We start from the raw sequence: 22,453 nt of genomic DNA, 5'->3' as shown, positions 1-22,453 counted from the left end.
GTTTCTCTGCTGTACTTTTCTATGGCTCTATGACTCCCTCTTCTTTGATGTCACACACCCTGGTTTGTTGACCTCTATATCCATTTTACCTGTACTGGCCATCCTTCACACACACCATAATGCAGCTTCCCATCCTGTGCCTCATATCCCCTGCTCTCTATTCCTTTCAAATCAGAACTGCTCTTCTCCTCACTGATTGATCATCCTGCAATACGTTTGCTGTGGAGTTTGTACGGGTTGGATGGGATCTGTGATGCAAACCCCCAGAACTTCCATGGCATGATTAATATTACTCACCTCATTATAAATTAAATTGCAGGCTCACATGTAACACCTGATAGCTGATGCATTTCAGGCCCTTGAGACACAATCGACCGATGCCAAATTAAAAAGCAGTGATTTTAGACACTAGTTCATGCAAGAAGGCAATGAAAGCAGCCCATCATCTGTACTAGGTGTCTGCACTGATTTTGTTAATTTACAGTCAGTGAAAAGAACATGGCAGCATATACTGGATGAATTCCTCCGTCGATTACTATTAGGAACTAATACATCATTTTATAGTACTGTAGTAATATTGGTAGTGTTCTTATTTGTTCTGTGTTTCATTTAAATACATAATTTGTTACTCAGTTAAACAGTAGTTCATCTTTTTAAACTATTTCCATGAAACTTCGGCTAATTGGGGCAGCCACTTAATTGGGCCAAAATGCAATGATCCGATGAGTCTCAATTAACCAGAATCCATTATACTACATTGGGATTCACTTTCTTGCAGGCATTTACAGGAAAAAAAAGGAAAAAAATAGAATTTACAAAAAAAAGCTATATATAAACAAAGACTGACAAACAACCAACATGCAAAAGAAGACAAATAGTGCTAATAAAAAAGAATTGTAAAGAGTCCTTGAAAGTGAGTCTGTAGGTCACAACATCAGTTCAGAATAGCGGTGATTGAGTTTACCCACGCTAGTTCAGGAGCAGAATGGTTGTAGGATAACAACTGTTCCTGAACTCGGTGGTGTGGGACCTAAGGCTTCTGTACTTCTTGCCTGATGATATTATAAACTGAGGCTCAATAAACCGGTTAGAAAGGCTGGCTCTGTTATAGGAGTCAAACTGGACACACTGGAGGCTGTGGTGGACCAAAGGACCCTATAGAAAATCCTTGCAATTCTGGACAATGTTTCTCACCCTCTGCCTGCCACCTTGGCTGAAGAGAGGAGTACTTTCAGTAATAGACTAAAACAACTGCACTGCTCCAAAGAGCACTACATGAGGTCACTCTTACCCTCGGCTATTAGACCCTATAATGAGTCAACCTATAGCTGGGGAAGTGATGATCCCCTCCTGTTAGACTGCTTGTGGTAACTTATTTTTTATTCTTTCTACTTCTCTTCTAATATTTGTATTTCTGTGCACTTGTAATGCTACTGTGACACTGTAATTTCTTTTGGGATCAATAAAGTATCTATCTAGTAATGAGAAGAGCGCTTGGCCTGGATGCTGAGGGCCTTTGATGATGGATGCTGCTTTCTTGTGGCAGCGCTCCATGTAAGTGTACTCAGTGGTGGAGAGGGCTTTACTTGTGATGGACTGTGCTGTGTCCATGATTTTTCTGTAGCCTTTGGTGTTTCCTATACCAAGCCGTGATGCAACAATTAGGATACTCTCCACTGTGCATCTATACAAGTGTGTCAAAATTTTTGGTGACATTCTGAATCTGCACAAACTTCTACGAAAGTAGAGGTGCTGTTGTGTCTTCTCAGTGCTGGCACTTGCGTGCTGGTCCCAGGACAGAACCTCTGTTATGTTAACGCCAAGGAATTTAAAGCTACTGACACTCTCCAGCTCCAATCCCCTAATGACGACTGGCTTATGACCTCCAACTTCTTCCTCCTGTAGTCGATTACCAGCTCTTTGGTTTTGCTAACGTTGAGTGATTTGCTGTTGTTGGGGCACCATTCAACCAGATTTTCAATCTCCCTCCCATATGCTGATTTGTAGTCACCTTTGATCCAGCCAGCAATAGTGATGTCATCAGCAAACTTAAATATGGCATTGGAGCTGTACTTAGCCTCATGGTCGTAAGGATGGATGTGGTCCATCGCTTCCAGTAAATTAGTTCCTCATGTAGATCAAACTAGAACCCAAAAGTCAGTTTGGCGAATTTCTGTTGCATTCCCTCAATTGCAAGTATGGTTCAAGTTTATTGTCATTCACATACATACTGTCAAAGAAGACAACGTTCCCCCGGACGAGGGTGCACAACAGACTACATATAACTCACACATATAACACATAAAGGAACATTACCACAAATAAATTAACAAATAATAAGATGCATTTACGATACAAGTAAAAAGTAAACAGAATAATGCTGCTGGTGTTTCATGTGTGATGAGACCTGGATGGTGGCAGAGAGGTCAGCAGTCTTACAGCCTGGAGGAAGAAGCTGTTTCCCATCCAAACAGTTTTTGTCCTAATGCTACAGTACCTCCTGCCTGATGGTAAGAGGGTCAAGGAGATTGTCGGACGGATGGGAGGGCCCTTACATAAATATATACATTTATATTTAAATTGGGAGTTGAGACCTGCACATAATTTTACAGGAAAGGCTATATATAATTTCAGTATGCAACGCAATTTCATTAAAGGCCAGTATACTGGTCCCCTTCCTAAATGCTGCACTTGTAATTTAACTTTCAATGATGCGTACAACAAGGAAACTTAGGCCCCCCTATAAACAAAGTCTCCCCATCTGAAAGTACACTATCAAACATTGCAGGAACAAAAAATAGTGAAAAGATAATTTTTTAGTTTTGTTTTATGGGGGCAGGATGTGAAAATTTCCTGAAATTGAAAAATTCATTGTTCATAGAGCTGTAGATTACCCTGACAGACTACTACCAGTCACATCTTCCCCACTCCCCACCCCCCCACATCTTGCTGTTTTCTGTAGCGCTCTCTCCATGAAGTCCTGGTGATTTATCCATCCTCTCACCATCCATCTGCACTTTTCCCTGCAATAGTAGGATGTCTAACAGTTGTCTCTACACCTCCTCCCTTCCCACCATCCAGAGACCTAAACAGCCCTTCCAAGTCAGGTGTCATTTGATGTATTCTGTGCCTCTAGATTGGTGTGATCTGATGCAATTTTAGGGATCGCTTTGTTGAGCACTTTCACTCTGTCCATCACAAGAGCAAGGATCTCCCGATGGCCCAGCATTTTAATTCCACTTCCCATTCCCATACTAACATGAATGTCCACAGCCTCCTCTACTGCCATTTTGAAGCCAGATGCAGAACACCTCATATTCCAACATGGTAGTCTCCAATCGATCTCTCTAACTTCAGGTAATTAGTATTGTTTTTATTTTTCCCTCCCTTCTGTTTTCCCTTATCCCTGTGACCCTGGTTCCACTTTGCTTTCCCCTCCCCTACCCTCACAACCTGCCCATGATCTTGACCTTCCTCCCTCTGGTTCCCTGCCTCCATGGTCGGTTGTCCTCTCCTATGAGATTTCTTCTTCTTCAGCCCTTTGCCTTCCTCAGCTCTCACCTCCCAGCTTCTCAAATTAGTCTTCTTTATTTTCCTCTCTCCCTACCCTGCTACCTTCCCCTCTCACATGGATTTACCTATCTCCTTCCCTCCCCCTACTCTTTTATTCAGACTTCTGCCCTCTTCTTTGCCAGTCCAAATGAAAGGTCTCAACCCAAAATATTTAAGTTTGCCAATAACACCCATCAGCATGCAGGATAGAGATTAACAATCTGGTTGAATGATGCCACAACAACAACCTCGCACTGAACGTCAGCAAAACCTAAGAACTGATTATTGACGACAGGAGGAAGAAACTGGAGCTCCACAAGCCAGTCCTCACAGAAGTGGAGAGGGTCAGAAACCTGATGTTATCAGATCAGAGGATCTGTCCCAGGACCAGCACATAAGTGCCATTAAAAAGAAGGCATGGCAGTGCCTCTACTTTGTTACAAAATTTGCGCAGATTTGGCATGTCATCTGAAACTTCGACGAACTTCTATAGATGCACAGCAGAGAGTATACTGATTGATTGCACCATGGCCTGGTCTGGAAACGCCAATGTCACTGAGCAGAAGGAACTACAAAAAGTAGTGGACACAGTATAGTCCATCACAGGTAAAGCCTTTCTCACTATTGAGCACCTTTACAAGGAGCACTGTCACAGGAAGGCAGCATCCCAAAGATCCCCACCATCCAGATCATGCTCTTTTTGCGCTGCTGCCATCAGGAAGGAGGTACAGGTGCCTGAAGTCACACACCACCAGGTTCAGTAACAGTTATTACCCCTCAACCATCAGGCTGTTGAACCAGATGGGATAAATTCCAACCCCAACGATGAACTGATCCCACAACCCATAGTATACTTTCTCTACTATCCATGCTTGCAGTATTATTTATTTACTTATTTTTTATTTGCAGAGTTGGTCCTCTTTTGCACAGTGGTTGTTTGTCAGTCTTTCACTGATTCTATTGCATTTCTCTGTTCTACTGTGAATGCCTGCAAGAAAGTGAATGTCAAGGTAGTGTACAGTGACATACGCTCCGTGGCCACTTTATTAGGTACACCTGCCCGTTAATGCAAATAGCTAATCAGCCGATCCTGTGGCAGCAACTCAATACATAAAAGCATGTAGACATGGTCAAGAGGTTCAGTTGTTGTTCAGATCAAACATCAGAATGGGAAAGAAATGTGATCCAAGTGACTAACCGTGGAATGATTGTCGGTGCCAGATGGAACTTTGCATTAATCTCAGAAACTACTGATCTTCTGGGATTTTCACGTACAATCTCAAGAGTTTACAGAGAATGGCGTGAGAAACAGAAAACATCTAGTGATTAGCAGTTCTATGGGCAAAAGTACCTTGTTAATGAGAAGGTTCAGAGGAGAATGGCCAGACTGGTTCAAGCTGACAGGAAGGCAACAATAACTCACCCATTACCACAGTGATGTGCAGAAGAGCAACCATGAACACAAAACACATTGAACCTTGAAGTGGATGGGCTACAGCAGCAGAAGACTCCACTCCTGCATCTAAGAAAGTGGCCACTGTGAATATGATAATAAATTTACTTCACACTTTGCAGGTTTGGACTGCAGAAGATAGTTTGGATATGAGGCGATGTCTGTTTCTTTGCTGCATTTAGTGACCAGATGATGTACTTTGATGAAAAAGTTAAGGGACTACAACTTTTTTCCATTATCTGTTTCTTAGGCATCTAGTGTGGAGCCCCACATTAGATATAAACATATGCCAGTTCATTTTAATTTCTTTCATTGCTGATAGAAACAGATGGTTTTGTTTTCTGAATCAAGATCTGCTCCTATAATTCAAACAAGTCAGATGAATGAAAAGTGACACAGAACAAAGAGCCAAGAAAGATGGGCACCATATGGTTTGCAAGCTGTATTTTAGATACCGCCTGTAATTAGTTTTAATGACCTTTTCACATACTTGACTACATACAATGAAGTGGTATCCTCAGGTCCCAGAAATAACACACACTATTGTCGACACAATGTCCCAATAAGGTTGTTTTTCCCAGGTTGTGAACCATTGAGACACACTGACAAGATGGGACAGCTTCCAGGGTACGAGGTTGTAGATACAATCTAGCTACAAAACTTGACAAACTGGATGGGCCAGGCAGCGTTTTCCTGCCTGTCATTATTATGCAGCCCTTCCTTTGTATTGAATTAGTTGGTTTCTTGCTCACAATCCTAGGCTTTGTAGATTGGCACAATGAAAATAAAGGCTCTCACTTCCATGTGTGGTGTAGTTCAACTGAATAATGTGCAAATAAGCATTTTGAGTGAAGACATAATAAGGACCCTGATATCCCTTTGGCATGATGTCACCCAATAACTAGGCCTTTTGGAAGGCTATAAGAGTCAGCACTTTCGTGAAGAAAGTGAGAAGAAACATAGAGACGTCACTGCTATATTTATAGCAAAATTGTCAGTGAGCTTTTAGTTTAAAAAAATGATTAATGGGTTCTGCCATAACTAGCACAGTAAACCATCCATTTTGAAAACATACAGCTGAATCAAAGACATGGAAACAAATGAATTCAGAGATTATTTTGATGTATTTGCATGATTGGAAGGGACAGATGTTCCACTGAGCAAGCAGTCACGCAGCCTGGACCCTGCCCGCTGAGAACAAAAAGCTCCAAGTGTTACTGCCTGATTTGACCAAAATCTTAGCCGGGCTTTGTGTCTGTTTACAAGTGACTCTGTTTCTCTATCGCCCCTCAAACAGACCTGCTGCCGCGTGTTGCAAGAAAAACTAGGCTCGTAAGTGGATCAACTCTAACTGTGTTGACAGAATAAGATCACAAAATTTATATGAGACTGCATTTGAGGAGTTCACTAATTGTAATACAGGTGTCCCCCGCTTTTCGAACGTTTGCTTTACGAAACCTCACTGTTACGAAAGACCTACATTAGTACCCTGTTTTCTCTTTCAGAAGGTGTTTTCACTGTTACGAAAAAAAATTCAGCGCGCGATAAAAGCAGCGCGCACCCCGAGCAGCCGCCCTCCCCGGATTCCGAATGGCATTCTCGCCAGCATTGCTTTAACACGAGCCTGTCAGCAGTCGTTTGCAAGATGAGTCCTATGGTGTCGGAAAAGCCTGAAAGAGCTCGTAAGGGTGTTACAGTTAGCGTAAAACTAGACATAATTAAGCGTTTCGATCATGGTGAACGAAGCAAGGACAAAGTGAGTTTGGCTTCTGGAAGCTGACGAACATAATGTTGAAGAGGTTTTGGCATCCCATGACCAAGAACTGATAGATGAAGAGCTGATGCAATTGGAAGAGGAAAGGATAACAATCGAAATCGAATGAGTAATGATAAAGTATGACTTTAATTTTGAAAGGGTACGTCGGTTTAGGGGATATTTGCAAGATTCTTTGAGTCCTTACAAAGAACTGTATGATAGAAAAATGCGTGAGGCTCAGCAATCAAGCAAGCCTTCCACATCAGCCACAGCAGACGACGAACCTCGACCTTCGACATCGAGGCGGGCAGTCATAGGAGAAGATAAGCTGATTGCTGTAATGGAAACAGATGACGAGATGACACCCAGTGTCCCACCACCCCAACACCCAGGCCGCGGACAGATACTGTACCGATTCGCGGAGAATGCAGCAGTAGCCAGGAGGCACACAGCATATCTTTAAGAGAAAAGCCGAAATAAACATGCTAATTAATTAGGTGCTGCCCCACACGTGATTAATTAGCATGTTTATTTCGGCTTTTTTCTTAAAGATGTGCTGTGTGCCTCCTGGCTACCGCTGCACCCCTACATGCTTCGCGGCAATGTATCGGTTGGTGGCCCGGAGGGTGGGGTCCTCCGCACCACCAAACCTGCGACGACTCAGCCTAACACACCATCATCAGTGTGCTCTGTGCTGTCCCGATTCCGGTAAGTGATACTACACTGTACATATATTATTTCTACTTTATATAGGCTGTGTATTTTTACGTGTTATTTGATATGATTTGGCAGCTTCATAGCTTAAAGGTTACTGGAGAGCACTTGCGCCGTGTTTTTGCCAACAGCACTTGTGTGAGATTTTCTGCCAACGGCGCTTGCGTGAGATTTTCGCTACAGAGAACAGTTCAGTAATGATTGTGGAAAAGTATTTCTACTTTATATAGGCAGTGTATTTATCATATCATTCCTGCTTTTACTATATGTTACTGTTATTTTAGGTTTTATGTGTTATTTGGCATGATTTGGTAGGTTATTTTTGGGTCTGCGAATGCTCACAAAATTTTCCCATATAAATAAATGGTAATTGCTCCTTCGCTTTACAACATTTTGGCTTACGAACAGTTTCATAGGAATGCTCTATCTTCAGATGGCAGGGGAAACCTGTACTCAAATTTTGGCAAGCAATATTTTAATGACATAACTTCAAAAATTACTCTGATCTGTTTTAACAAAAATTCTTTATGTTATGAATAAACAGAGATCAGTCCACAAGTCCGCTTGCTCAAATACAATGTATCTCCATTGATGATATTTATAAAACTCACTGTGCACCATCAAGATGCATCATGTCAAAAGACCAAATGTGCACGAACAAAAGTGTCTCTCATCTATATTCTTCCGTGCTCTTTAAATTTCTGCAACAGGGGATCATCAGCCTTCAAGGCAAATGTCAGGGTTCGTTTCTGGTAGTACTCCGGGTCGAACTGCAGATTCTCTATGACGTTGGAAAGTAGATGCGCGCGTTCTACCATGGTTCCTGGAGCATCATAGCCAACAGCAGTGAAATGAACATGGAAGTGGTAGTAGGAGGGTTGATAATGGAGGTAAATCCTCAGCTGGCTTTTTGGAATATTATATCGTTTGGAGATGGCATTCTGTGGGAGAAAAAATGGAATGATAGCTGTAAAGATACTCTTGTAAAAAATACGAGTGCTTTACATGTTCAGGTGTCTGTAATTTGACAGATAATCACAATGTTTTCCAGTCAACAAGAATCTACAGAGCTTCCATTTGCTGCTTACGTGGCATATAAAACCTGGAAAATTTGGAAGCAGTAAAAAAAAATTCCTGGTACCAGTGATGCCAACACACATACTTTACTCACTTGTTCCATGACTCTTACCATGCTTTCAGTGATCTGATCCACATGAACTGTTGTAATGTTTCTATTTTTTGCTTCAAGTTGTTCACAATTTTAAAAAACTCAACATGGATTTCAATAATTTTTCCATGTGTGATTTTAAGTCAGTTTTTCTCTCTCCTGAATATTGCCTGGTCTGCTGGACATTTCTAATATTACCTTTTGGGTTTCAGTTCTCTACAAAAATTTTTATCTAATTTCACAGTTTTTACATACCCCTTTATTTACTCTCTCTCTATAACGTGACGATTCATACATAGCACATGACAATGCCAACTGTAGCTTCAACCTAGCAGATACCCTTTGTGTTAAAAATCCTTCATCCACCCCCTCTGCAACTTGAAAATCACCTGTTCTCTCACCTTCCTGGTTTCAATGAAGTGGCCTCAACCTGAAACAGTAACTTTGTCTTTAGAGGGATATGGGCCAAACACAGGCAAATGGGACAAGCTCACAAAGGCAACTTGGTCAGCATAGACAAGTTGGACCGAAAGGCTTGTTTCCATGCTGCAGAACTCTGTGACTCTGTAAATGTTCCCTAATCTGTACTTTCTGCTTTTATTTCAGATTTCCAGTCTCTGCTGTTTTCTGATATTCATTTGGTATTACTAGGACATCATTTTGTTAATATGTATTATAGTTCAATGCAGATGAACATCATAGCTCTCAGCTGCCACATGTGTAGTATTACAAGGCTCATGGACAAAATTTGTTTCGAAGCTTAGGCTGCAATGGATATAAAGGCAGACTTTGGCAGTTCTTCTAAGATTTAACTTTACTGAAGCCAAAATGTATAAATATCAGAAACTGAAGGAGAGAGGTGTGTGGGATTAATTTTCAACTGCTTTAGCCAAGAGCTGGCAGAGACACAACATGCCAGATGACTTTCTGTGCTGCAAATCTCAATGGGTTCATTCTCTCCATGGACGTCATGCGCCCAGCTGCATGTGAAAGTAAGTTGGCTGATACATGCTAAAGGTGGCAGCTGCAAGTGCCTATGGAACTACATCTTAATGGAATATACAAAGGCCGCTGTAGATTAAGGAAATAGTCACTCACCTGTCCCTCCTGCAGTATAGTCTGTAGCATCGGCAGGTGCTCTGCCGTTAGATCCCGCAGCGACTTCACATCACGGCAGTGGGAAATAGCAATCAGATACAAATCATCAACCTGCAGCAAACAACAGAGGCATAGAATCCCTTATTCACTGTGCTGTAGTAGAAAACATTTTCTTAAAATTTTTCATCTTGCAAGAACAAGTGAAAGGAATTCTTGATATTCTCTGACACGGAGATGATGGATTTCTCTGCATAACCACTTCCCTCCCATTTCCCTTCCACGTTTCCTACTGGCGCACCTCTGAACTCATATCTTTTGGTCATCCTCAAGTCTCTGCAAATATCCCTTGAGCTCACCTTGCTCATGACTGTATTCGCATCTATTTCTGTGCTGACCTTCCAATTTCCCTTTCTGATTCTTGTGTTACCTGATATTCACAGGAGGGGTCCCCTCTTCTCCAAATCCACCAACAGCAGCCTCTTCAAAAAAAAACTTTTTTTTGTTTTGCAAATCATGACATCCCCCCCCCACCCTCTCACTCTTCTCTAAAACTCCCTTCAATCTGTTGCTTCTAAATGTCTGCTTATCTTTTCTTCAACTCCATACCACAGCAGTCAAACAATCTTCAAAGACACAAATGATTATGAAGCATTTTTGAGTTTTTGAGTTGGGCAGATGAAGAGATAATTGGGGTGATAACAATGGTGGTATGAGTCTGAATTGGAGGATGTGTTCCCACACTGAGAAATTATAGTTGAGAAATAGGCAAGGAGTGAGAGATCCTTGAGGGAATCCAGGTGGGAAGCTAGATGTCTTTGAGAGAATCCCATGAGAATGGGAAGAGAAGTTCTTAAAGAAGTGATTCACTGGCCATGTCTGGGTAGTAGGAATAAATTCAGCAAAGGTCAGACATTGCTGGGTTGACAACAAAGGAAATGCACTTGCAGAGAGTGAGGTCACAAACTCATTTTCTGTTGTGTCTATTCTATGCAATTGTATATAAAACAGATTAAAAGAATTAGGTTACCATAATCATAGTCACATTTTTATCATTTTTACCTTGAAATCTATGCCCTACCCCGTCCAAGCATTCATTACCCAACTCAAAAGCTTCCTTTTTGTTTTATGAGGCTCTGTTGAAGATCATTGACATTTTTTATTAAATGAAAATTATAAGTTTTTGTTAAAGCTACTCTCCTGTCAATATTATTCCCAAAATGTCATTATTCTGACTTAAAACCATAGGTGTCTCAGAATCTGAAGTCATTAACAAATGTTGCACCTTTCTGTAAAAGCATTATACTATTAAGGTGCTAGCTTGGTTCAGTCATAAGCATTTCTGGCCTGATTCTAAAGAGTTCCAGTCAAAAATTTTTAACAACATAATTCACCGTAGTACTCAGAGAATGCTGTCTGTTTGATACCCAGATATCCTTTGGATGGGCTGTTTGCAACTCTCTGCCTGCTTCAGTTCAATGAAATATCTTACCATACTGTTGAAAGAGGAGTATGCTAATCTACTTCCTTCAACAAATGCTTATCACCTCACTGCTTGTGAAATTCTTGGAGCATTTCCCTGGAATGAAACAACATGGCATATCTAGTATCAAGTTTACCAGCTCTCCAGCTTCTCCTACATACATTTATTTTATCTTCCTTCACAGAGTCCCCAGAGCATATCCCAACATGTCACACCTCAGCTTCCCACACATTATCCCCACTTCTCAAGTAGTATCCCACCCAATGACCTCTTTCCCCACACAACATTGGACCTTATCCTTCATAAAACAATATAACCACAATATCCCTCTCTGCACACAATGGCCCACTGTATCATCCTTCACACCCAACATCGAACTGCTTTACCCTCCAACCCCGCTCCCAAACATAGTATTTTACTCCCTCTCCTTTACCCTTGCATACACTTCAATGCTCTCACAAAAAAAAGATGTTTTCAAAAGAAAGCTTGAGTCTTATAAGCTTATTCCTATAGAAATGGATGAAGGGTCTTGGCCCAAACCATCAAATGTTTATTCCTCAACATAGATGCTGACTGATCTGCTGAGTTCCTCCTGTGTGTGTTGTTCTGGATTTCCAGCATCTGTTGTGTTCCTATAGAAATACTGGCCGGTGGACTGCGTGTTGTACATATGGATGGAATCTTGTGACAAGTTCAAATGTCTATTTCTGCTTTTTCGAAAGAAATTAATGTGAAATTTTTAATATTAAGTATTTCAAAGTCTCTCTCTCTCTCTCTCATCTAAAACTGTTAATAACAATGATGACCTTGAACAATGATTGTCACAGTTATATCAATAAGCTAATGAGGATATAGTAGGGTTTATGGAAAAAGGATTATGATGATTTCACGTCGAAAATAGTCATTTAGATAAGGGCCAATTTTAAATGGATGAGAACAGACCTGGAATCAAGGCACTGCAAACAAAACTCTAACAGAATATTGGAAGGCCTTTAAGGTGGAGATGTTTCAGCAAATGGTCCAGGAACCATGAGATAGAAGGGTGTAGGGTTTCTCAGTACAGGTTTCCCCCGCCATCCGAAGGTAGAGTGTTCCTATGAAATGGTTTGTAAGCCGGAATGTTGTAAAGTGAATAAGCAATTACCATTTATTAATATGGGAAAAATTTTTGAGCATTCCCAGACCCAAAAAAAACCTACAAAATCATGCCAAATAACATAAAACCTAAAATAACAGTAACATATAGTAAAAGCAGGAATGATATGATAAATACACAGCCTATATAAAGTACAAACCCCATTTCCAGAAAAGTTGGGATATTTTCCAAAATGCAATAAAAACAAAAATCTGTGGTATGTTAATTCACATGAACCTTTATTTAACTGACAAAAGTACAAAGAAAAGATTTTCAATAGTTTTACTGACCAACTTAATTGTAATTTGTAAACATACACAAATTTAGAATTTGATGGCTGGAACACACTCAACAAAAGTTGGGACAGAGGCATGTTTACCATTGTGTTACATCACCTTTCCTTTTAATAACACTTTTTAATCGTTTTGGAACTGAGGATACTAATTGTAGTAGATTTGCAATTGGAAATTTTGTCCATTCTTGCTTGATATAAGACTTCAGCTGCTCAACGGTCCGTGGTCTCCGTTGTCTGATTCTCCTCTTCATGATGCGCCATACATTTTCAATAGGAGATAGATCTGGACTGGCAGCAGGCCAGTCAAGCACACGCACTCTGTGTCTACAAAGCCGCGCTGTTGTAGCCCGTGCAGAATGTGGTCTGGCATTGTCCTGCCGAAATAAGCATGGACATCCCGGGAAGAGACGTTGCCTTGATGGCAACATATGTCTCTCTAAAATTCTAATATACGCCTCAGAGTCAATGGTACTTTCACATACATGCAACTCATCCATGCCGTGGGCACTGATGCACCCCCATACCATCACAGATGCTGGCTTTTGCACCTTTCGCTGATAACAATCTGGATGGTCATTTTCATCTTTGGCATGGAGAACTTGACGCCCGATTTTTCCGAAAACTAGCTGAAATGTGGACTCATTTGACCACAGCACACGGTTCCACAGTCTTTCGGTCCATCTGAGATGAGCTCGGGCCCAGAGAATTCGCCGGCGTTTCTACACAGAGTTGATGTATGGCTTCCTCCTTGCGTAATACAGTTTCAAGTTGCATTTCCGGATGCAGCGATGGACTGTGTTGAGTGACAACGGTTTTCCGAAGTACTCCCGAGCCCAGGTGGCTATAATTGTCACAGTAGCATGACGGTTTCTTAGGCAGTGCCGCCTGAGGGCTCGAAGATCACGTGCCTTCAACAGTGGTATCTGACCTTGCTGTTTATGCACTGAGATGTCTCTGAATTCTCTGAATCTTTCCACAATATTATGTACTGTAGATGTTGAAAGACCTAAATTCTCTGCAATCTTGTGTTGAGAAATGTTCCTTTTGAACTGACTAACAACTCTCTCACAAATTTTGGCACAAAGGGGTGAGCCACGACCCATCCTTGCTTGCAAAGGCTGAGCCTTTGATAGACGCTACTTTTATACCCAGTCATGATACCTCACCTGCTACTAATTAGCCTGCTTAATGTGGAGTCTTCCAAACCAGTGTTACTTGAATATTCTGTGCACTTTTCAATCTTATTTTAACTCTGTCCCAACTTTTGTTGAGTGTGTTGCAGCCATCAAATTCTAAATTTGTGTATGTTTACAAAATACAATTAAGTTGGTCAGTAAAACTATTGAAAATCTTTTCTTTGTACTTTTGTCAGTTAAATAAAGGTTCACGTGAATTAACATATCACAGATTTTTGTTTTTATTGCATTTTGGAAAATATCCCAACTTTTCTGGAAATGGGGTTTGTAGAAATACTTCTCTGCAGCACTGTCTAGCGCAGCGAAAATCTCGCGGAAGCGCTCTCGGCAAAAACACGGCGTAAGCGTACTCAGCAGAAACGCTCTCTCCAGTAGCCTTTAAGCTATGAAGCTGCCAAATCACACCAAATAACACATAAAAATACACAGCCTATATAAAGTAGAAATACTTTTCTGTAGCACTGTCTAGCGCAGCGAAAATCTCGCGGAAACAGTCTCGGCAGAAACACTCTCTCCAGTAGCCTTTAAGCTATGAAGCTGCCAAATCATACCAAATAACACATAAGAATACACAGCCTATATAAAGTAGAAATAATGTATGTACAGTATAGTTTCACTTACTGGAATCAGGACGAAGGGTCTCGTCCCAAAACGTCAACTGTACCTCTTCCTAGAGATGCTGCCTGGCCTGCTGCATTCACCAGCAACTTTGATGTGTGTTACGTGGATAGGGCGTTGGCTGATTGGCAGGAAACAGAGAGTGGGAATAAAGGGATCCTATTCTGGTTGGCTGCCGGTTACCAGTGGTGTTCCACAGGGGTCCGCGTTGGGGCTGCTTCTTTTTACGTTGTACATCAACGATTTGGATTATGGAATAGATGGCTTTGTGGCTAAGTTTGCTGATGATACAAAGGTAGGTGGAGGAGCCGGTAATGCTGAGGAAACAGAGAGTCTGCAGAGAGACTTGGATAGATTGGGAGAATGGGCAAAGAAGCGGCAAATGAAATACAATGTTGGAAAGTGTATGGTTATGCACTTTGGCAGAAGAAGTAAACGGGCAGACTATTATTTAAATGGGGAGAGAATTCAAAGTTCTGAGATGCAACAGGACTTGGGAGTCCTCGTGCAGGATACTCTTGAGGTTAACCTCCAGCTTGAGTTGGTGGTGAAGAAGGCGAATGCAATGTTGGCATTCATTTCTAGAGGAATAGAGTATAGGAGCAGGGATGTGATGTTGAGGCTCTATAAGGCGCTGGTGAGACCTCACTTGGAGTATTGTGGGCAGTTTTGGTCCCCTTATTTAAGAAAGAATGTGGAGACGTTGGAAAGGGTACAGAGAAGATTCACTAGAATGATTCCAGGAATGAGAGGGTTAACATATGAGGAACGTTTGTCTGCTCTTGGACCGTATTCCTTGGAGTTTAGAAGAATGAGGGGAGATCTCATAGAAACGTTTCGAATGTTAAAAGGCATGGACAGAGTGGATGTGGCAAAGTTGTTTCCCATGATGGGGGAGTCTAGTACGAGAGGGCATGACTTAAGGATTGAAGGGTGCCCATTCAGAACAGAGATGCAAAGAAATTTTGTTAGCCAGAGTGTGGTGAATCTATGGAATTTGTTGCCACGGGCGGCAGTGGAGGCCAAGTCATTGGGTGTATTTAAGGCAGAGATTGATAGGTATCTGAGTAGCCAGGGCATCAAAGCTTATGGTGAGAAGGCGGGGGAGTGGGACTAAATGGAAGAATGGATCAGCTCATGGTAAAATGGCAGAGCAGACTCGATGGGCCGAATGGCCGACTTCTGCTCCTTTGTCTTATGGTCTTATAGTCTAACATCGGCAGCTTTCAAAACTCTTTCTCTCTGCGTATAAATAGTGCGAATAGTGGACGCAGGCAAAACGTGTGGACAATGTCCTTACTTCGTTCACCACGATCGAAACGCTCAAGTATGTCTAGATTTACGCTAAGTGTAACACCCTTACGAGTTCTTTTAGGCTTTCCCGATACCTTAGAACTCATCTTGCTATCAGATGCACAAAATAAACTGAGATAAAGCACGTGTTTAAGCAATGGCGGCTAGAATGCAGTTCCGGGGGAGGAGCTTGGCTGTTCGGGCGCGTGCTGCCTTTTCTCGTAACAGTGAAAGCACCTTCTGTTATCGAAAACAGGTAACTAATGTAGGCCTTTCGTAACGGTGACATTTCGTAAAGTGAACATTCGAAAAGCCGGGTACACCTGTACTGCTAACTGCTAAGGCTAATGTAATGGCTTCTCTGTAATGTTAACTGCTAAGGCTAAGGAAATGGCCTCGCTGTAATGTTAACTGCTGATGTAATGGTTTCTCTGCAGCAGCGATGTTTGGGTTATAACTACAGATAACGGGTAGCTAACCAATGGGAGAAATGTTATTCTTTCTTGTATGTCTGGGAGCCGGGGTTTTTCGGTCGAGGAGAGTGAAGAGGAAGGTCGAGTGCAGAGAGCGCTTGGTGATCACCAGACAGCGTATACAGGAATTCGAGGGTCCGGAGGTCGGCGACGTTTCGGCAGAGGTCGTTTATGGAGGAATACCTGAGGCATGAGCTCTGACGATTTTTGTGCATGAACTATTTAAGAAGAGTGGCGCCTTTTTCTTTAACATTTCGTTTCTCTACTAACCACATAGCAAAGTAAGAGATATAAAATGTAATCATTTAATCACATATTGTGTACTGTCTGATATTTGCGTTGTGGGTTTGTACTGGGGTACATTACACAGCATCCACCCAAACTTGAATTCCCTGTTTGGCGGGGCCGAAAGCTGATTCCCCTAGACGAACGTGAAGGCAAGCCTAGTGGGCTACAAGGGTATGGAAATTAAATCCAGAGATAATCAAAAATATAAGGAGTAGTTGACTGCTTGTTAACATGAACAAGAACCAGAAAATACTGGAAACCCTCAGTGCCGATCGTAATGTTTCCTCCTTGCCAACAATCAATACAGGCGCACCCTCAAGGCTCCATGCTTAGCCCAATGCTCACCATGTTCATGACATTGTGGCTAAGCACAGTTCAAGTACCATGTACAAACTCATCGATGACACAACTATTGTTGGCAGAACCTCAGATGGCAACAAGGAGGCATAAAGGAGTGATATAGATCAGGTAGTTTGAGTAGTGTCGCAGTGCCAACTTGGTACTCAACATCAGCAAGACCAAGGAACTGATTGTGGAATTCAGGAAGGGGAAGACAGGAGAACACAAACCAGTGTTTATTGAGGGATTAACATTGGAACAGGTGAGCAGCTTCAAGTTCCTGGACATCAATATCTCAGAAGATCTATCCTGAGCCCAACACATTGACACAATCATGTAGAAGGCATGTCAATGGCTATACTTCATTAGGAGTTTGAGATTTGGTATGTCACCAAAAACTGTAGCAAATTTCTGCACATGCATGTTGGACAGACATAGAAAAGTACAGTACAGAAACAGGCCCCTCGTCCCAGCTAGTCTGTTCCAAACCATTTCAACTGTCTACTCCCATTGACCTGCACCAGGATCATCGCCCTACATAACCTGACCATCCATGTACCTATCCAAACTTCTCTTAAACATTGAAATCGAGCTCTTATTCACCACTTGTACTGGCAGCTCGTTCCACTCTCTCATGACCTTCTGAGTGTATAAGTTTCCCTGCATGTTCCCCTTAAACTTTTTACCTTTCACCCTTAACCCACGACCTCTGGTTGTAGTCCCACCCAACCTCAGTGGAAAAAGCCTGCTTGCATTTACCCCATCTATATCCCTCAGAATTTTGAATACCTCTATCAAATCTCCCCTCAATCTTCTACATTCCAAGGAATAAAGTCCTAACCTATTCAATATTTCCTTATAATTTAGACCTTTCAGACATGGCAACATCCTTCTAAATTTTCTCTATACCCTTTCAACCTTGTTTACACCTTTTCTGTAGGGAGATGATCAAAACTGCACACAATACTCCAAATTAGGCCTTACCAACATCTCATACAATTTCAACATAACCTCCCATCTCCTGTACTCAGTACTTTGATTAATGAAGGCTAATGTTCCAAAAGCTTTCTTTATGCCCCTATCTACCTGTGACACCACTTTCAATGAATTATGGACCTGCGTTCCTAGACCCCTTTGTTTGCAGCACTCCTCAGTGTCCAACCATTCACTGTGTAAGACCTAACCTGGTTGGTCCTACCAAAGTGCAACACCTCACGCTTGTCTGCATTAAATTCCATTTGCCATTTTTAGCCCATTTTTTACAGCTGTTCCAGACTTTGCTGCATTCCGTGACAGTCTTTCTCACTGTTCTCTACACCCCTAATCTTGTTGTCATTCACAAATTTGATGATCCAGTTGATCACTTGATCATCCAGATCATTGATACAGATGACAAACAACAAGGGACACAGCACAGATCCCTGCAGCACACCACTAGTCACAGGCCTCCAGTCAGAGAGGCAACCATGTAACGATCCTGGTAACTTACTTGAAAAACTCTATAAGATTGATTAGACATGACTTACTATGCACAAAGCCATACCGTCTATCCTTAATCAGTCTATGTCTATCCAAATACTTATATAGGCTCACTGGCCTATAATTTCCTGGTTTATTTTTAGAGCCTTTCTTAAACAGTGGAACAACATTGGCTATCCTTCAATCTTCTGGTACTTTACCTATTGCTAAGGATGATTTAAATATCCCTGCAGGGCCCTAGCCTATTACTTGCACTTGCTTCCTGAGGGAACACATTGTCAGGCCCTGGGGATTTATCCACCCTAATTTGCCTCAAGACAGCAAACACCTCCTCCTCTGTAATCTGTACAGGGTCCATAAAGTTGATGCTGCTTTGCCTCACTCCTGAGTAAATACAGACACAAAAATAAAATTATTGAAAACCTCCCCCATCTCTTTTGGCTCCACACATGGATTACTATTCTGGTCTTCCAGAGGACCAATTTTGTCTCTTGCAATCCTTTTGCTCTTAACATATCTGTAGAAGCCCTGAAAATTCTCCTTCACCTTGTCTGTTAGGGAAACCTCATACCTTCTTTTAACCCTCCTGATTTCTTTCTTAAGTGTTCTCTTGCATTTCTTATACTCCAAAAGCACCTCATTTGTTCCTATCTGCCTATACCTGCTATGCACCTCCTTTTTTTTCCTTAACCAGGGCCTCAATACCTCCAGAAAACCAATTTTCCCTTCACCTGTTATCTCTGCCTTTTATTCCGACAGGCACCTCTGTTTGTGTCCTTTGTTTCACGGAATCCTGGTTAACCCCTTTTGTACCGGATGCAGTGATTCAGATCAACAAATTTACAATATGCCATCAGGATAGATCTATAGAGTCTCTCAAAAGCAGACGTGGAGGAGTATTGCCTCACGATCAACTCGTCTTGATGCACAAATATATCAATGCTGTCCCAATTCTGCTCATCAGACCTGGAATATCTAGCAGTAAAGTACCGTCCTTTTTACCTACCGCAGGAGATTTCTGGAATCATTTTGGTAGCAGTATATATTCCACCTGACACCAATATCAATCAGGCTTTAGATGATCTGAGCAATGGGAGCAACATGCATGAAACTGCGCACTCTACTGCCTTCACCATCGTTTTGGGGGATTTTAACCAGGCCAGTCTGAAAAAAAATCACTAAGCAATTACCATCAACAGATCACTTGCAATTCTAGAGCAAACAACACACCGGACCATTGTTACACCACCCCATCAAGAATGCTTACTGTGCTATTCCACGCCCTCACTTGGGAAGTCTGATCACCTGGCTGTACTTCTACTCCCTGAGTATAGGCAAAGACTAAAGACTGCAGCACCAGTAGTGAGGACCAAGAAGGTATCGTAAAGGAAAGCACAGGAACGCCTACAGGACTGCTTTGAATCGGTGGACTAGACTGTATTCAGGGATTCATCTTTGAACCTGGATGAGTATGTTGCAGTTGTTACTGACTTCATTAAAACCTGTGTGGATGAGTGTGTGCCTGCAAAGACTTACTGTACGTTCCCAAACAAAAAGCCATGGATGAACCAGGAGGTATGTCGTCTGCTGAAGGCTAGATCTGTGGCATTCAAATCTGGTGACCCAGGCCTGTACCAGAAAACCAGGTATGATTTGCAGAGAGCTATCTCAAGGGCAAAGAGACAATTTTGAATGAGGTTGAAGGCGACATTGGATGTACAACTCCGGCAGGGTTTGCAAGACATTTCCTCCTACAAAGCAAAACCCGATAGCATGAATGGCAGTGATACTTCACTACCAGATGAACTCAACACCATTTATGCCTGATCTGAAAGGAAGAATATAACTACAGCTGTGAAGATCCCTGCTACACCTAATGACCCTGTGATCTCTGTCTCAATGGCCGATGTTAGGCTGTCTTTAAAGAGAATGAACCTTCGCAAGGCAGAAGGTCCCAATGGACTACCTGGTAAGGCTCTGAAAACCTGTGTCAATCAACTGGCAGGAGTATTCAAGGATATTTTCAACCTCTCACTGCTACGGGCAGAAGTTCCCACTTGCTTCAAAAAGGCAACAATTATACCAGTGCCTAAGAAGAATAATGTGACTATCGCCTGGTAGCACTCACATCTACAGTGATAAAATGCTTTGACAGGTTGGTCATGACTAGACTGAACTCCTGCCCCAAGGCAATTTGCCTATCGCCACAATAGGTCAACAGCAGATGCAATCTCAATGGTTCTTCACATGGCTTTAGACCACCTGGACAACGCAAACACCTACATCAGGATGCTGTTCATTGACTATAGCTCAGCATTTAATACCATCATTCCCACAATCCTGATTGAGAAGTTATAGAACCTGGGCCTCTGTATCTCCCTCTGCAATTGGATCCTCGACTTCCTAACCGGAAGACCACAATCTGTATGGATTGGTGATAACATTTCCTCCTTACTGACAATCAACACTGGTGCACCTCAGGGGTGCGTGCTTAGCCCACTGCTCTACTCTCTCTATACATACGACTGTGTGGCTAGGCATAGCTCAAATACCACCTATAAATTTGCTGATGATACAACCATTGTTGGTAGAATCTCAGGTGGTGACGAGAGGGCGTACAGGAGTGAGATATGCCAACTAGTGGAGTGGTGCCACAGCAACAACCTGGCACTCAACGTCAGTAAGATGAAAGAGCTGATTGTGGACTTCAGGAAGGGTAAGACGAAGGAACACATACCAATCCTGAAAGAGGGATCAGAGGTGGAGAGAGTGAGCAGCTTCAAGTTCCTGGGTGTCAAGATCTCTGAGGATCTAACCTGGTCCCAATATATCGATGCAGTTATAAGGAAGGCAAGACAGTGACTATACTTCATTAGGAGTTTGAAAAGATCTGGTATGTCAACAAATACACTCAAAAACTTCTATAGATGTACCGTGGAAGAGCATTCTGACAGGCTGCATCACTGTCTGGTATGGGGCGGGGGGTGGTGGGGTTGCTACTGCACAGGACCAAAAGAAGCTGCAGAGGGTTTTAAGTTTAGTCAGCTCCATCTTGGGTACTAGCCTACAAAGTACCCAGGACATCTTTAGGGAGCGGTGTCTCAGAAAGGCAGCATCCTTGGGGGAGGAGAAGATTGCGGTGCGACGCAGCGCACGCGTCCGCTCTGGAATGATATCTGTATTTGTTAAGTAGAGTACCGTGCACAATTCTGATTTGATGGAGACAAACGTGAGAAGCACGGAGGAACATCTGGAGAAACTTCTGAAATGCCTGCTTCGCTGCCGCTGCTACTGTGCGATCGAGAATCTCCGGAGGGGAAGACCCCAAATCCTCAGCTTTGCCTATTGCCTGATGGCGGGGCCAGGGTCAAAGTGCTTGGCAGAGATGGTGCTCAGTGTTGGAGGGCTGGTTGGAGGCTCAAAGTTTTCAGACGGACTCAAGAGTCGGCTGTGGTCGGGTGCTTCCAGGGTGCTGCATCGGCAAGTTTGCAGCGCTGGAGGTTCATGGCGTGGAGCATTTTCTTCCTTCTACCGTCTGCGTGAGATGATGGGACTTTCGAGAGACCTTGTGACTTTTTTTTACCGTGCCCATGGTCTGTTCTTTATCAAATTATGGTATTGCTTTGCACTGTTGTAACTATATGTTATAATTATGTGGTTTTTGTCAGTTTTTCAGTCTTGGTCTGTCTTGTGTTTCTGTGATATCATACTGGAGGAACATTGTATCATTTCTTAATGCATGCATTTCTAAATGACAATAAAAGAGGACTGCGTGTCCTCATAATCTAAACTAATCCATTATTAGGGACTTCCAGCACCCAGGACATGTCCTTTTCTCACTATTACATCAGGTAGGAGGTACAGAAGCCTGAAGGCACACACTCAGCGATTCAGGAACAGCTTCTTCCCCTCCACTATCCAATTCCTAAATGGACATTGAACTCTTGGACACTACCTTACTTTTTTTTAATATATTATTTCTGATCTTTGCACAATTTTTAATCTATTCAATGTATGTATACTGTAATTGATCTATTTATTTATTTGTTTGTTTGTTTGTTTGTTTCTTCCATATTATGTATTGCATTGAACTGCTGTAGCTAAGTTAACAAATTT

General features: G+C 42.2%; 1 protein-coding gene across 2 annotated transcripts in view; it reads right to left on the bottom strand.

Moving 5' to 3' along the window:
- Window positions 1-7,939: 7,939 nt before the first annotated feature.
- Window positions 7,940-22,453, bottom strand: part of dcps (decapping enzyme, scavenger) — a 96,621-nt gene continuing 82,107 nt past the window's right edge. The window contains exons 5-6 of one of the 2 annotated variants that reach the window (XM_072238424.1): window positions 9,742-9,852; window positions 7,940-8,416 (exon numbers count right to left, since the gene is read on the bottom strand). In XM_072238424.1, coding sequence (XP_072094525.1) covers window positions 8,150-8,416; window positions 9,742-9,852 — 378 coding nt within the window. In that variant the 3' untranslated portion in view covers window positions 7,940-8,149. The remainder of the gene's footprint in view (window positions 8,417-9,741; window positions 9,853-22,453) is intronic. The other variant, XM_072238425.1, reaches the window with a different exon arrangement.

This window comes from Mobula birostris, chromosome 20 (assembly GCF_030028105.1).
Source record: "Mobula birostris isolate sMobBir1 chromosome 20, sMobBir1.hap1, whole genome shotgun sequence".
In the NCBI taxonomy this organism is placed as follows: Eukaryota; Metazoa; Chordata; class Chondrichthyes; order Myliobatiformes; family Myliobatidae; genus Mobula; species Mobula birostris.
This window is presented reverse-complemented; position numbering and strand designations above follow the sequence as displayed.